The 13410-nt window shown below is 40.1% G+C and overlaps 1 protein-coding gene and 1 long non-coding RNA gene across 3 annotated transcripts in view; one reads left to right on the forward strand and one right to left on the reverse strand.

Annotated features, from left to right (window-relative positions):
• LOC138923569 (uncharacterized) overlaps positions 1-13410 on the reverse strand; it is a 55899-nt gene that overhangs the window by 36746 nt on the left and 5743 nt on the right. The window contains exons 2-3 of one of the 2 annotated variants that reach the window (XR_011437326.1): positions 12564-13149; positions 3799-3875 (exon numbers count right to left, since the gene is read on the reverse strand). This is a non-coding gene — a long non-coding RNA (uncharacterized lncRNA). Of the gene's footprint in view, positions 1-3798; positions 3876-12439; positions 13150-13410 lie in introns of those variants that run through there. The other variant, XR_011437325.1, reaches the window with a different exon arrangement.
• CABCOCO1 (ciliary associated calcium binding coiled-coil 1) overlaps positions 10861-13410 on the forward strand; it is a 120232-nt gene continuing 117682 nt past the window's right edge. Inside the window, exon 1 of the mRNA XM_023643726.2 lies at positions 10861-11075. Coding sequence (XP_023499494.1) covers positions 10995-11075 — 81 coding nt within the window. The 5' untranslated portion in view covers positions 10861-10994. The remainder of the gene's footprint in view (positions 11076-13410) is intronic.

Below are 13410 nucleotides of genomic sequence, written 5' to 3' on the forward strand. Positions count from 1 at the left end.
ATAAGCCTTACTCAGTTGTCATCTTTTCTCTAAGGCCTATCCTGACCGTCCTACTTTAAAATGCAACACGCCTGGATTCTCCCAACCCCACACTTCTGATACTCATTTATTCTGCTCTATTTTTTCCCATAGCACTTATCACTTTCTAACAAACTATTAAACATCAACCAGTAGGATATGATTTCCAGTTAAAGAGACATCGCATGTAATATCTTGCTCTTCGCAGATCTTAACTTCTCAGACTTGCATGGACAAAAAGCCTTCCACAATACTAAAGAGTGGGTTCTTACATCTTGAAATAGAATCTAGGTTTATTAACTCACCAGAATGGAATTTCTGAGAGGACAGAGTGTTTTTGTCTTTTTTTTTCACCGAATGCTTAGAATAGTGCCTGACTCCTAGTCAGTAGTCAACAAAAATTTGTTGAAAGAACAAATAATAATAAGAAAATGCCTCAGGACACATTATCAGCAATTTTAGATTGTCTTAAATTGTAAAGAAAGTTTCTTTGACTCCATTTTCTGTTCCTAATACTCAGTATAATCACATAATTAAGCACTAGTCACTGGAGGTGGAGTTAGAAGCAGGACTCTAAGATGGAGTTTGTCTCTCCATGTAGAGATACAACCCAAGCCCATTTCATGGGCATGCCCATGATCTACATTCCAGTAGGGAAGAAAGGGATGGCTCCCTAGGCAAAGAGGGAGGCTAAAGTTCACAGTGTCTCACCGCTCCAGGCAGCACATAGCACTTGCTTCTGCCAGAAAGCATAGGTAGAATTGTTCCAGTAACCTACGTGTTCACAAGAAAAATGGGCCCTTCCTTGTCTAGTCCAGGGAGAAACAATAATTCTGCCAATGGGTACCAGAGGATGCAACAGCAACAGGAAACTAGAATCATGTCCTGCCCTGTCGTCTTAGGTTATCCTGGGACCCTGGACCTATAACCATTGGGCTCTAACACCTACGAAGTCCAGTAAATAGTCTGACTCTTCTTGAGCACAGCCAAGATTCAATGAGAAGGTTGCCACATCAAGACTGGCCAGGCCTTCAGGAGTGGACTGCCTAGCAAGAGTAGCCCATTGGGTTTTTCAAAATCGACATTTCAAAGACATTTCTGATACCTAATTCAGCTGCTGAATTTTACTCAACTTGCGTCAATCAGCTTTGTCTCTATGGCCATGGCATCAACTATTTTCAGAGAGAGTTTAATGATTGAAAGAAAAGAAGGTCTCATTTCAGTGTATCATTTGCTCAGAGCATCTAGGTCTGAAAGAGGGGTTGTCCCAGCAACCCTCCTACCAATCACTAGGGTAATTCCAGAGCAAAGCAGAACCTACTAGAATACTCTGGCCTAATGAGCACACTCTTAATGACAGGAGTGTGATTCAATGTCATGGAGGTTTTGACTCTGCCTTTTTATTTGACCCTATTTTTTCCCTCCAAAGTCTGAAGATTACTTCTGTTCTACCATCCACTTTCTCCTCCCTTCTTTTTCTTCAATCTTTTATTTTTCTTTTTCCATGCAAACATTCTAAGTTTAGATGACTTAATATGAGGAAATGTTTAATGATTTTCTAAGGAAAACCATCAATGTTACATTAAAATTGTCATTTTTCCTAAGGTTACCTATCGGATCAAAAGTCTCACTGACAGGATTTACTCTACTATCCTGTACCCAAGCTATGTCTCCCAGGATACTGGCTGCCATGGGGTGGTACCATAATGGGCAGGTGAGACTATCATCACAATAACAAGATGGAACTCAACCATTAACCACCAATCAGCTATATCTAGTTTGAGAAATATCACATATAATCTTCTCATGCTCTTCAAAGATATAGCTTCCCAGAACATATAGACAATCAGCCCTCTCCACCTAAAATTAATGACTTTTGTTATTGTAAAATAAAGTAGAAAATGGCATAGTAAATTATGTGCTACATTGGTGTCCTTCTCTGAAAGCTGCACAATGATGCCATGAATTCCTGTACTGTAAATGCTTAACTCAGTTGGAGGCACACAAAAATGCATTCCATCTGAAAAAGATGCACTTGGGTCTTTTGGTGATATAGAAAAATAAGGTTTAAAATTATGCTATCTACAAACAACCTGAGTAGACATTTTTCCGAAGAATATATATGAATAGCCGACAGGTATGTAAAAAGATGCTCAACATCACTAGTCATTAGGGAAATGTAAACCAAAACCACAATGAGATATTACCTCATGCCTGTTACGGCCATCATTGAAAAGACAAGAGATAACAAGTGTTGGTGAGGATGTGGAGAAAAGGGAATCCTTGTGCACTGTTGCTGGGATTGTAAATTGGTACAGTCACTATGGAAAACAGTATAGAAGTTCCTCAAAAAATTAAAAATAGAGCTACTGTATGATCTAGCAATACTACTTCTGGGAGTACATCCAAAGGAAACAAAACCACGAACTCAGAAAGATATCAGAAAGATATCTGCACCTCCATGTTCATAGCAGCTTTATTTACAATAGCCAAGACATGGAAACACCCTAAGTGTCCATCAATGGATGAATGGATAAAGGAGCTGTGGTATATATATACAATGGAATAGTATTCAGCCGTAAAAAATAAGGAAATCTTGCTATTTGCAGCAACATGAGTGGACTTTGAGAGCATTAGGCCAAATGAAATAGGTCAGACAGAGAAAGACAAAAACTGTATGAGCTCACTGGTTTGTGGAATTCAAAAAACAACAAAAAAAAACCCCAACAAAATAAAACAAAAATCCAAACTCATAGAAAAAGAGATTGGATTTCTGGTTACTCAAGATGGGGGAAGTTGGGGAGAGAACTAGAAGAAAATAGTCAAAAGGTAGAAACTTCCAGTTAAAGATAAATAAGTACTAAGAATATAATGTACAACATGATGACTATAGTTGACATGCTGTGTGATGTATAGGAAAGTTGTCAAGGGAGTAAAGCCTAAAGTTCTCATCATAAGAAAAAAATTTTTTCCCTTTTTTGACTTTTCCTCCTACTGAATCTGTATGAGATGGTGGATGCTAACTAAACATATCGTGGCAATCATTTCACACTATATGTAAGTCAAACCATTATGCCGTATACCTTAAACTTATACGGTGATGTATGTCAACTATATCTCAACAAAATTGAGGAAAAAATAGAATAATTTCATCTTCAAAAACAAAATATGCCATCTATTGTAGTAGAATCAGGAATAATCATAGCTACAAGAATATTTTCTACTGATTAATTTACGTTTCATCATCATGCTCTACCTATTAACTGGATGCTTACCAGAGCACTGCAATAGGTGCTGTGGTAGGTAGAAGAAATCCTAACATCATGTAGTAGGTGGAATATAGCTGTCTCTAAGGCAAGGTCTAAGAAGGCACCAGAAAAGACCTCCTGTTCCTAAAATATAAACCACACAACTTGGGCATCTTCTATTAAAACCTCACTCATTTGAGCTGCAAAACTAATTTCAATCTTCAAGAGTCTCCCAGTAAAATATGACTACCCCCTGGTAGGTACTAAGCCATATAATCTCACATTTTAGTTATTACTATATATCTTGCTTGATAAATTGCAAAGAGTGAAACACTAAATGAATTAACAATTATTGCAAAGGCACTGGGGAAGGGGGGAGGGGACGAGAAGAGGTAGCGAGGGGACTATGGGAAGGTTCCAGTGATAAACTTCATCAACCTGCCGAGGTTCTTGAGTGCAGAGTACAGCTGAGGTAGGGTGATGAAATGGGGCAGAGTGAATGGGCTGTGGAATCATAGGAACTAGTTCACACCTGGTTCTTCCTGCTGTATACTTAGCCAGGAGATAGTAGGTCAGTTACCTTAGCCGTCTGAGTCTCAGTGTCCTCATCTGTAAAACAAAATAACACCATAGTATTATTCAGGGCTCTCCAGAGAAAAGAACTGATAGGAGATGTGTATGTGTGTGTGTGTGTATATATATATATATATATATATTTACATATTTTGAGAGACGGAGAGAGACAGAGAGACAGAGACAGAGACAGAGATTGATTTATTATAAGGAATTGGGTCACATGATTACAGAGGCTGAGACATCCAGGATCTGGCATCTACAAGATAGAGACCCAGGAAAGCCAGTGATGTAGCTCCAGTCCAAGTCCGAAGGCCTGAGAACCAGGGAAGGCAACGGTCTCACTCCCAGTCTGAGTCCAAGGGCAAGAGAAAACTGTTCCAGCTCAACAGTGAGGCAGAGAAAGTGAATTCTCTTTTCCTCTGCCTTTTTGTTCTATTCAGGCCCTCATGGGATTGAATAATGCCACCCACACTGGGGAGGGCAGTCTGCTTTACTCCTTCTACTGGCTCAAATGCTGTTCTCATACAGAAACACCCTCACAGACACATCCAGAAATAATGTTTAGCCAAATATCTGGGCACTCTGTGGCCTAGTCAAGTTGTCACACAAAATTAACCATCACAAGTCCACTCCTTGTCAACTTGGCACCCATAAGCATCTCCTTAAACCATACTTAATCTCCACATAAAGAAATAACATAGTTGTAATTCCACCTAATATGATACATCTTGTGTCCAGCTGAAAATTCACTAACCCCTTCCCCAGAAGAGAAAGTAAAGACTTCGAGTGATGTTTAGTCTTCTCCTTGATATCCCGCACCTAAATACTATAATATAAAGTCAGTACATTTTATGCTACATAAGAGAAGAAGAGACAAAAACACACACACGCACAAACATATTTATAACAAAATAAGAAGAAAGTACTCATGACAATTACAGTCTTTATTTCTGTAACTGGTCAGTGGTCGTAGTATTTATAACTACCTTCTTCCACTACTCATTACATATTCCCTTTGCCTTCAGCAAGCACCTCAGCTGGTTGTGATTCTTCACCTGGTGAAGAACCTAAGCCTTCATTCCTGAAGGGCTATTAGAAGTCTTGGGTGCATTGGGCTGTTGTAATTTTCCATTGACCTTAATCGCATGGCATGGTAGTACTAAGAGAGTCTCCTGCATACCAGACATACTCTTCTTTACCTCCATTATGGAATAGTAGCCCAATTTCCCCTTGTGTCGTCAGGATCAATACCATAACTCCCTTCTTTGCCTGTTGGTTCAGGGGCATGAGAAGCCCAAAGTGGTCTGTGGCAGTCTTAACTTCCAGTTCAATGCGATCATTGTTGTGTCTTCCGGTAGAAGTGTCCCTCTCTCTGGGACTAAGACCTCTGGGCCAGCAGAGCATAAGGTCATGGGAACAGGAAGCAAAAATCTTGCTAGTGGGTCATTAGGGTAATAATAGTGAGTGGTGTCACTCTCATTTCCACTCCTAATTCCTGGACCCTTGAATCCTTGCCATGGAAGAAACTGCACCATATCTCGGATGCTGATTCAGAGTATATTCAGCCTTCTGGAGAACTTTGTCCCAGCCCTGCCAGGTATTACCGCCTGGCTGATGCTGTAACTGAGTATTTAAAAGGCCATACCACTATTCCATCAAGCCATCTACTTCAGGATAGGGGGAACATGGTAAGACCAGTGAATTCCATGAGCATGGGCCCATTGCCACACTTCTTTTGTTGTGAAATAGTATCTTTGATCAAAAGCAGTGCTGTGTGGAATACCACGACAGTGGATTCTGATGATTAAATGAGTTAATGTATGTTATTTTACTTCCCTAGAATCATAAACATGCATATACATCACAAAGGTTTAGTAACAGTAATACTGTTTCTTTGTCAAAGTGTACGTTTCACACAATGAATGCTTTAGGAAATTATACTGTAAAAGAATTTTTAGATCTGAAGTTGCCTTAGAGATTACCTGGTGGCTTTCAAACTTTTTAAAGCTCAAAATCCTTCCTTCTAACAAAATTTACAAGAAAGCTATTATGTAAAACAGGTAAAATTAGACGTGCTATATTTAAAAGTGGATTAGGGTGGGCGGTAGAGCAGAGAAGGGGGCAATGCTTGCTCAGTCAAGGCACTCCCCTGACTCCCCCAGGATAAGTTTTCTCAAAAATATATTCAAAAAGCAGTGGAGTCCCCTGCCATTAATTAAGTGGCACTCAGTCACTTTTAGGCAGTTTTAGAAGAAAAAAAAATCACTGAAACTATTCTGATCACACATATTTCACAAACGTAAAATGTAGGATGAATTTTGATTTTTACAAAAATTCTTTATGGCTAACTCAAATCATGTGTTTAAAGATTCTACTTACATTTCGAGGAATTTGGGTCAGTCTGCCTTGGCTAACATTTTGGAAGGAGGGTGCAGTTTTTTGTCAGCTGAAGTGTTTTCACTTAATATGTATGCCATTGCTTAGGTTTGTTAACTTGTTTTTTTGCATTAAATTACCAGTCCACAAATATGGACCAATGACTTAAAAGTAGTTCACTGAAGCATAAAAGGAATGACAAAAATACTAAGGCAAATAATCCAATAAAGAATAATTTGTAAATGAAAATAATGAATTTTTGTACAAATACAGATTACAAATCTAAACGTGTTGAGACAGGTGAATCTGTGAACAACATACATTCTCACAAGCAACCTCCCCCGCCTAGTGTGTCCCTCCTGGTTTCCAGATGAATTTCACAGCATCACATGGACAAGATAATGTTTTATTCGGAGGGGTCAGCTTCAAGGCCAGGATGGGCAAGAAGGGAAGACGAAGGCACTGTGGCTCCCTCACACTCTCCGTCGCCCATGGAGCGGCACGCCAGAGCCCAGGTGGTCTATTGCTCTGCCTTTATCTGGGCAAGTTTTGAAGAAGTCTTATCAACAGGGAAACTACACAGGCTCCTTGGCATCAGAAAGTTTGGATTTGGGGAGCCAGCAATTGACACAAGTTGTCCGGGACTGATAGCTGCCCAGGACATAGTTAGCACAGGTGTCATGGGTAGTTAACAAACCCCCCTGCCTGCCATCAGTTCTGAGGGTAGTTTAACTTGGGTGCAACTCCTCCAGATGGAGCATGGTTGGGGATGGAGTGCAGTCCTACCTAGATAATTGTTCAAGGTCACTTATAGACAATACTGCTCAGTGCACAACAGCTAAGTGGTGGACTACAACAGTGTTGAACAAGCCAGACTTAGTCTTCTGTGTTAAATGTTAGGAGTTCATTTTTGTTGATATCAGTCAAGGAACCAGCAGGAAACAGATGGCACAAAAGTGAGAACCAAGGAAAGTTTAGTGAAGGAGCTATGTATAAACATGTGGGCAGAATAAGGGAACTCAACAAGGGATGGGGAAGCATCCTGGGGCTAGCAGCAGGAGGGTGCCATCAGCACTCCCAGGTCTGAAGGAGCAAGAGGAGATGGTTACTAAAACCCAGACAGAACTGTAGCCGTGGAGGAGCTGAGGGACAGGCTGTGGCTTTCAAGATCTTTCATGTAGGATCCCACTACTCCAAACCTACAATCCTGCAGGGAAGGAGCAGGGAGAATAAATGACCCTGACCTTACTCTTCTACCCTCCAACCTCCTGCTGGTGTTCCCATTGGCCAAACTCAACCACAAGTCAGAGGGCAAGGAATGTGACAAATCCACATGATGGAGTCCATAAAGGTCAGCCTTCCAGGGCACAAGGCCAAGTGGAGAAGGTAGAAAGTGGATATGAGGGGCAAACAGACAATGTCCACACACCAAGGAAGACAGGGCCCCATGGCAGCCCTTGAGAGGACAGCTTTAGGAGGGCAAGGAGGTAAGAGTCTGATTGCAGGGCATGGAATGGGTAAGGAGAGATGATGAGTAAGAGGCCACTTTTCAACAAGTTAATCAGGAAGAAAAGGAACAAGTTACAAAACTATCTTAAAGAAGTCTCTGGATTAAGAAAAGAGAGTAGGAGAGTATTTCCTGATTTGGGAAAAACAGAATTTTCATTTGAAGAGCATAACGATCCACTGTAAAGGGAATAACTGGAGAAAGAGAGAAAAACAGATATACCCACAATGGGAGAGTGCAGAGTTTTGAAGATGAGTTGCAGTATGACATAAACAATGTGAAAATTGTACTAACTATTTATTGGAGATCATACCCCCCAATAATAATTAGTCAGTCTTAGAATGCATTCTACTACAGTCGGCTTACCATGCCATCTTGTAAATGTGTTTTATTAAGGTAAGACTTTAAAACATTCTCACATCTGACTTGAACAGATTAAGGCACTTGATTGAAATGAGAAGCCCAGATTGGAGGATGAGGTAAAGGTTAAGAAAACTAAATATATTGCAAAACTGGTTAGAAATCGAAATACTTTCTTTGCTAAAAATTAAATATGTAACAAAAGTAATTTGCAGCTACTCACAAATTAAAACTCTTTTTATATTTTTTTCTTTCCACATCTAACAATTTTAATGTATTTCAAGGCTAAGATACAATGTGTTATCTAAATTTCATCTCAGAACTTTGTGGTCTCTCAGTACCATTTTAAGCACAAACTGGAATTTTTCCAGCCTGATCCACTTAAGACCATCATGGGTATTACTTAAGACCTCAGGAATCAGTGTTTGAATTACTAATACGTCATGAATTGCATTAATGACATTATTTCATTTATTATTAAAGAAATTCATTCATACTTAAAATGAGCAAGAAACACAGGAATCATGAAGAGTGGAGTAGAAATGTTTTCCCACCCTAAGAAGACAGCTGAAATCTCACTGTTGGTGTTCAACACCATATATTGCCACACTAGAGCATCAATATCCATCACAGGATTATCTAGCCCTTTCCTAAATGTATCTCTGGTATTTAAAAGTCTGGTTTATTTTAAACATCCAATACTTGAACTGGTAAAATTATGAAACTGCCCCTCTTCAAGAAAATCTGGTTCCATTTATAAAATGAGCTACTCATGGGTTTACAGATGTATAAATTGAAGTACTTTCATTAGAACAGAAGCCAATCCAATTGATCAAATACTGTAATAATATCAAGCTACCCCATATTTTGCTGTGATGTGATAAAAGTCAGAGGTCTTTTTGAAAAATAATTGCAAACTACAAGACCCATATGTTTCCTTTTCTCTTCCAGCCCTAAAACAATAAACTAAGATAACAAATGGAATCTTTCAGGCTTCGGTTAGAAGCCTTTATCTTCAAAAGAGACCTTATAAGGAAGACTTATCTGACCTTTCCATGTAAGAAAGCAAATCACCTAGTGAGATTTGTCTTCCTTCTTGGCACCTCCCTACAAAAGAAGTGAGAGGCTACAGTCAGCTTCAACTTGTGCAAATTAAAAAAGTAACCTTCAAGCTAACGGGTTTTCAACACCACTTCTTACTGGGCAAAGAAATTTGTGCCCCACATAATTAAATTACCTCCTCAAAACTGACTTCTCCAATAAATTACAACATTAAATACAGTAAAATTGGAATTCCTACAAAACAATATTCCCCCCTCCCTGAGGTAACCCTTCCGTCACTGCTCCGGCTGATTCCATCTCTAATGGAGTACTCCATCTTGTTCTGGGGTCCAGGAAAAGGGTGCAGAAAACCTAAAACCCATCAAAGAAATGGCAGAACAATTAAAAGCTAGAAAAATAAATCAGATCCTCAGGGAAACTAGCTGCAGTTTAGAGAAATAAATGCTTTGGCATTTTACCAAATGCTGAATTTAAAGAAATGTGGAGAGATCTTACCTAGCAGAAGGTAACCTGCTATTTTCAATTTCTTTGAAGTAGTGATCAGAGAGAAATAATCAAATAATTAAGCATCATAATGAGTTTGTAAGGTGGTAGCTCTTGTGTTAACTCTGGCAATCATTAAAAATTGACTATATTTTCACTAATTGAGGAAGTTTTAATGGAGTCCTTTTTAAATGGGGTTGGAAGTCATAAACACAGTGTTGAATGAATATTCTGTATTAAGAACTAAACCAGTTTCTTCACGAGTGAAAACATCATGGAAAGGAGGACACTGCAATCCACTTGAAAGACTGGCCAAACATACAGAAAACTAGAGACAATTCATGAACACAAGGTGACAGTACAAATCGTGTGCATAATTTGAACTATGACCCAATATGAAGGAAAGGCACATTTATCATGATGTTATGTAAAACTATTCAAATTGATCTGAAAGGCAATGGGCAAATACAAGAGGTCCATGATGAGAAATTATCCTGGCAGCTGTATACAGGATGGACTAAAGTCAGGAGAAACATATACAAACTAATACTAATCCTAATAAAACCTAACACAGGTGCCAGACACTGTTCTAAACACTCCCATATATTAACATGTTAGATCCTCACAGTGACTTTATGAGGCAGACGCTATTATCTCATTTTAGAGTTGGGAAACTGAAGTATTTAAAGAACGTCTAGTTTTTACAGTAAGCTTCCTGCATAGCAACTCCCATGCAGGTAAAGTACTGTACATTTCATTTTCCAAGCAGGTATTATCATCCCCAAAAGAATACTCCTACTGCCACTAAATATATCGTTTTTAAATGTTTTTATTATGGAAAATTTCAAACATGTATAACATAGAATAGTATAGTGGGCCCCCGCCCTACTCCATGTACCCAATCTTGATTCATCTGCTATACCGCCACCCTCATTATTTTGGAATAAATCGCAGACATTAGATCATTTTATCATCACGAAATCTTTCAGTATGTATCTCAAAAAGATAAAATTCTTTTCCTTCTAAACATGACAATAACGTCATAACACCTTAAAATTACAATTCCTTAATATCAGATATCAATCAGTGGTCAAATCCCAGCGATATATTTCACTTTAATATTTACGGAGATCTTGCCATGTGTTAGCATTACACACTTCCAAATGTAATAGTTCATTTAAAATTGCTGTTATTTAAACCGCTTTTTCCTTCTTCCCAGGAGAGCGGCCCAGTCCCCGCTTTCCCCGGTGGGGCCCGGCTCGGTCCGGGAGGAGCTTTCCCTTGGGACCAGATGCCCCGCCCAGCGCCCCCGGCCCCGCCCCGGTTGTCTAGGCGACTAGGGGCCGCTCCGCTCCGGCGAGATCATGGCGGCGTCTGTGGGGACCACTCCCGGGGGGACGACCCCCGCGGCTATGACCCCAGTGGGAGCCTCGCCCGAGTTGGAGGTACGCCGCCCCTTCCCGGGCCCCGCGGCCCCCAACGCCCGCCCCTGCCAGCGGGGCGGCGCCCACGACCCGGCCCGGCGGCGGCGTGGCCGGGGCAGGCGGCGGGGCTGGGAGCTGGCCGGGCACGGGGCGGGGTCCCCGGGCGGCGCGGGGTCCTCGATGCGTTCCCCGAGCCCCGTCCCCCCGGCGGGCCGCCCTGAGAGCCGACGAGGATGTCCAAACTGTAGAAATCCCTCCTTTGGACGGTTCCTTGCCCCAAAGACCTCACAACGATGCTTCTCCCCGGATGCCTTGCTTGTCAAAAGGGTTGTCTCAACTTAAAATGGGTCACTCGCTTTGGGAAATCGCTACTGATTCTTTTGCAATGATCACAGTTCCCATTGCTCAAAAGGTGTCAGGGAATAATAACTCTTCATTGGTAGTGGATTGATTAATATTTGCAGGCTGGGGCTTAGTGTTTCCCTCATTATTTTGATATTTCAATAAGTAAATAAATGCGAGATAGAAGACAACACAAAAGAGGAGCGCCGGGAAAATGGACCTTCTGGTTTTGGCTTAGTTGCTTATCATCAGCTTGTCTTTAGGAATGTTATTTAACCTCCTTGGGCGCCTTTTCCTCTGTAAAATAAAGATTTGTTACCTTTAGGCCCCTCCCACCACCAGCTCTCAATAATCAATGTTTTAGGTAATTATTATTACTCATAAGCTTAATATCCTGAAATTTTAATTAAGAACATGTTTGCTATGCCAGATATTACTAAAAAATGTTTGCATCTTCACAGAGTCCATCGTGTTTTTCTATGAAGTTTTTCCTTCAGTGTTTTAAGACGCTGAAGGTGAATAATAATGTTATAATTAATATTGCCGTGCTCAACTCCCGTATTAGTTAAATAACATTCTTTGTGCAGAAGAATTAGCTGCAATTTTATAAGTGCTTCATTTTTTAAATCCAGAAACACAGACCCAACAATCCAGTGCTTTGCTCAGAGGTACACAAGTCGTTCCCAGTCCAGATTCTTCCCGATATTGTATGGGGACCACAAAGCAGGCTGACTCTCCTATGAGCCTTTTGAAATTAGTATACATTAAAAATACATTTTAATGTGACAAACTGGTTACTAAGCCAGTTATTCCCTTCTGGTCTCTAATGTAAATAATTCCGTTTTCAAAAGTGGCATAGGAAATTTCCCAATTAGGTTGTGTTATTTAAATATATACAAAAACTTACTTATGAGAATACACAATTGTCAGTGTACACTTACATATAGTTAACTGTGTAGATAATGTCCTTTCTAAGAAGACTGATAATTTGGGGTTAATGAATCTGCACTTCAAAAAAAATATAACCTATAATTTTTTTTAAAGATGCATGTTCCGGGGAGGGGGGTGAAATCACTTTTTATAATGAATGGGCTGGATGAATGAGCTAGTTATAGACCTTAGATGATTATCTGCCATCTTAGCAATGTCAGCAGGCACATTTGTTACCTTCTTGGAGGAGCAGGTATTTCCCATGACAAGCAATTTAGGGTATGCTCAATCTTTTAGTGAGTAGAAAGTTGAAGAAATCAAGTTGGAATTTGTACTCAGCTGTGCTCATTTGCTAAGATTAGCAGGTTAATCCGATGCATGGTGGAAACTCCATTTTCCATGGTAATGAAAGCAGTGTTCCTGTAGTTCACAGAGAAGACAGTTGATCCGTAGAGCTGTGTGGTTCATTAGAATGACAAGTCTTGCATGTCGCCCATTTGTGCCTACTGTGGGTTTCAAGGGTTAGATGGAAAAGATGGCAAAAATCTGCCTGAGAGTCTCTGTTCCCAAGGCTACAGCTCTTCAGTTAGATACTGAAAGATACTTCTCAGATCAGATTCTTTCTAGAGTTGGTCCCTGATGACCTAGTCCCTTATGGTGTCGTTTCTAATAAATTCTGCATCCAAATTGACTTAGCCAGTAGACCATCTAGTCATCTGAGCCAAGCAGTAGTGAAATATTTCTTTTCTTGCCAGGTCTACTGGAAATAAAGCTTAAGCTTCCAATAGTCTGAGGTTTCCCATTTGTTGATGGTGGCCGGTGCCTAGAATAAAAACAACCAATTATCCCCATCACATAGTAGGCACTTAATAAAATATGAGAACAGCTAATTAAAATCCTAGGTGGTCTGATGTATGCCAGGAACGGTAGTTATCGTGGACCAAATCTACTCTATGAGATATTGTGAACCACCAGATGTAAGATGCAGGTCCAGGAAAATATTTTTTCTGTGATGTTGCATAAACTCTTCTTGGCAACTTTCTAAATTCAACATTCCAGTTTCTTTAGTAACATGGGAGTAAAT

This window comes from Equus caballus, chromosome 1, assembly GCF_041296265.1.
Source record: "Equus caballus isolate H_3958 breed thoroughbred chromosome 1, TB-T2T, whole genome shotgun sequence".
NCBI classification, from domain to species: domain Eukaryota; kingdom Metazoa; phylum Chordata; class Mammalia; order Perissodactyla; family Equidae; genus Equus; species Equus caballus.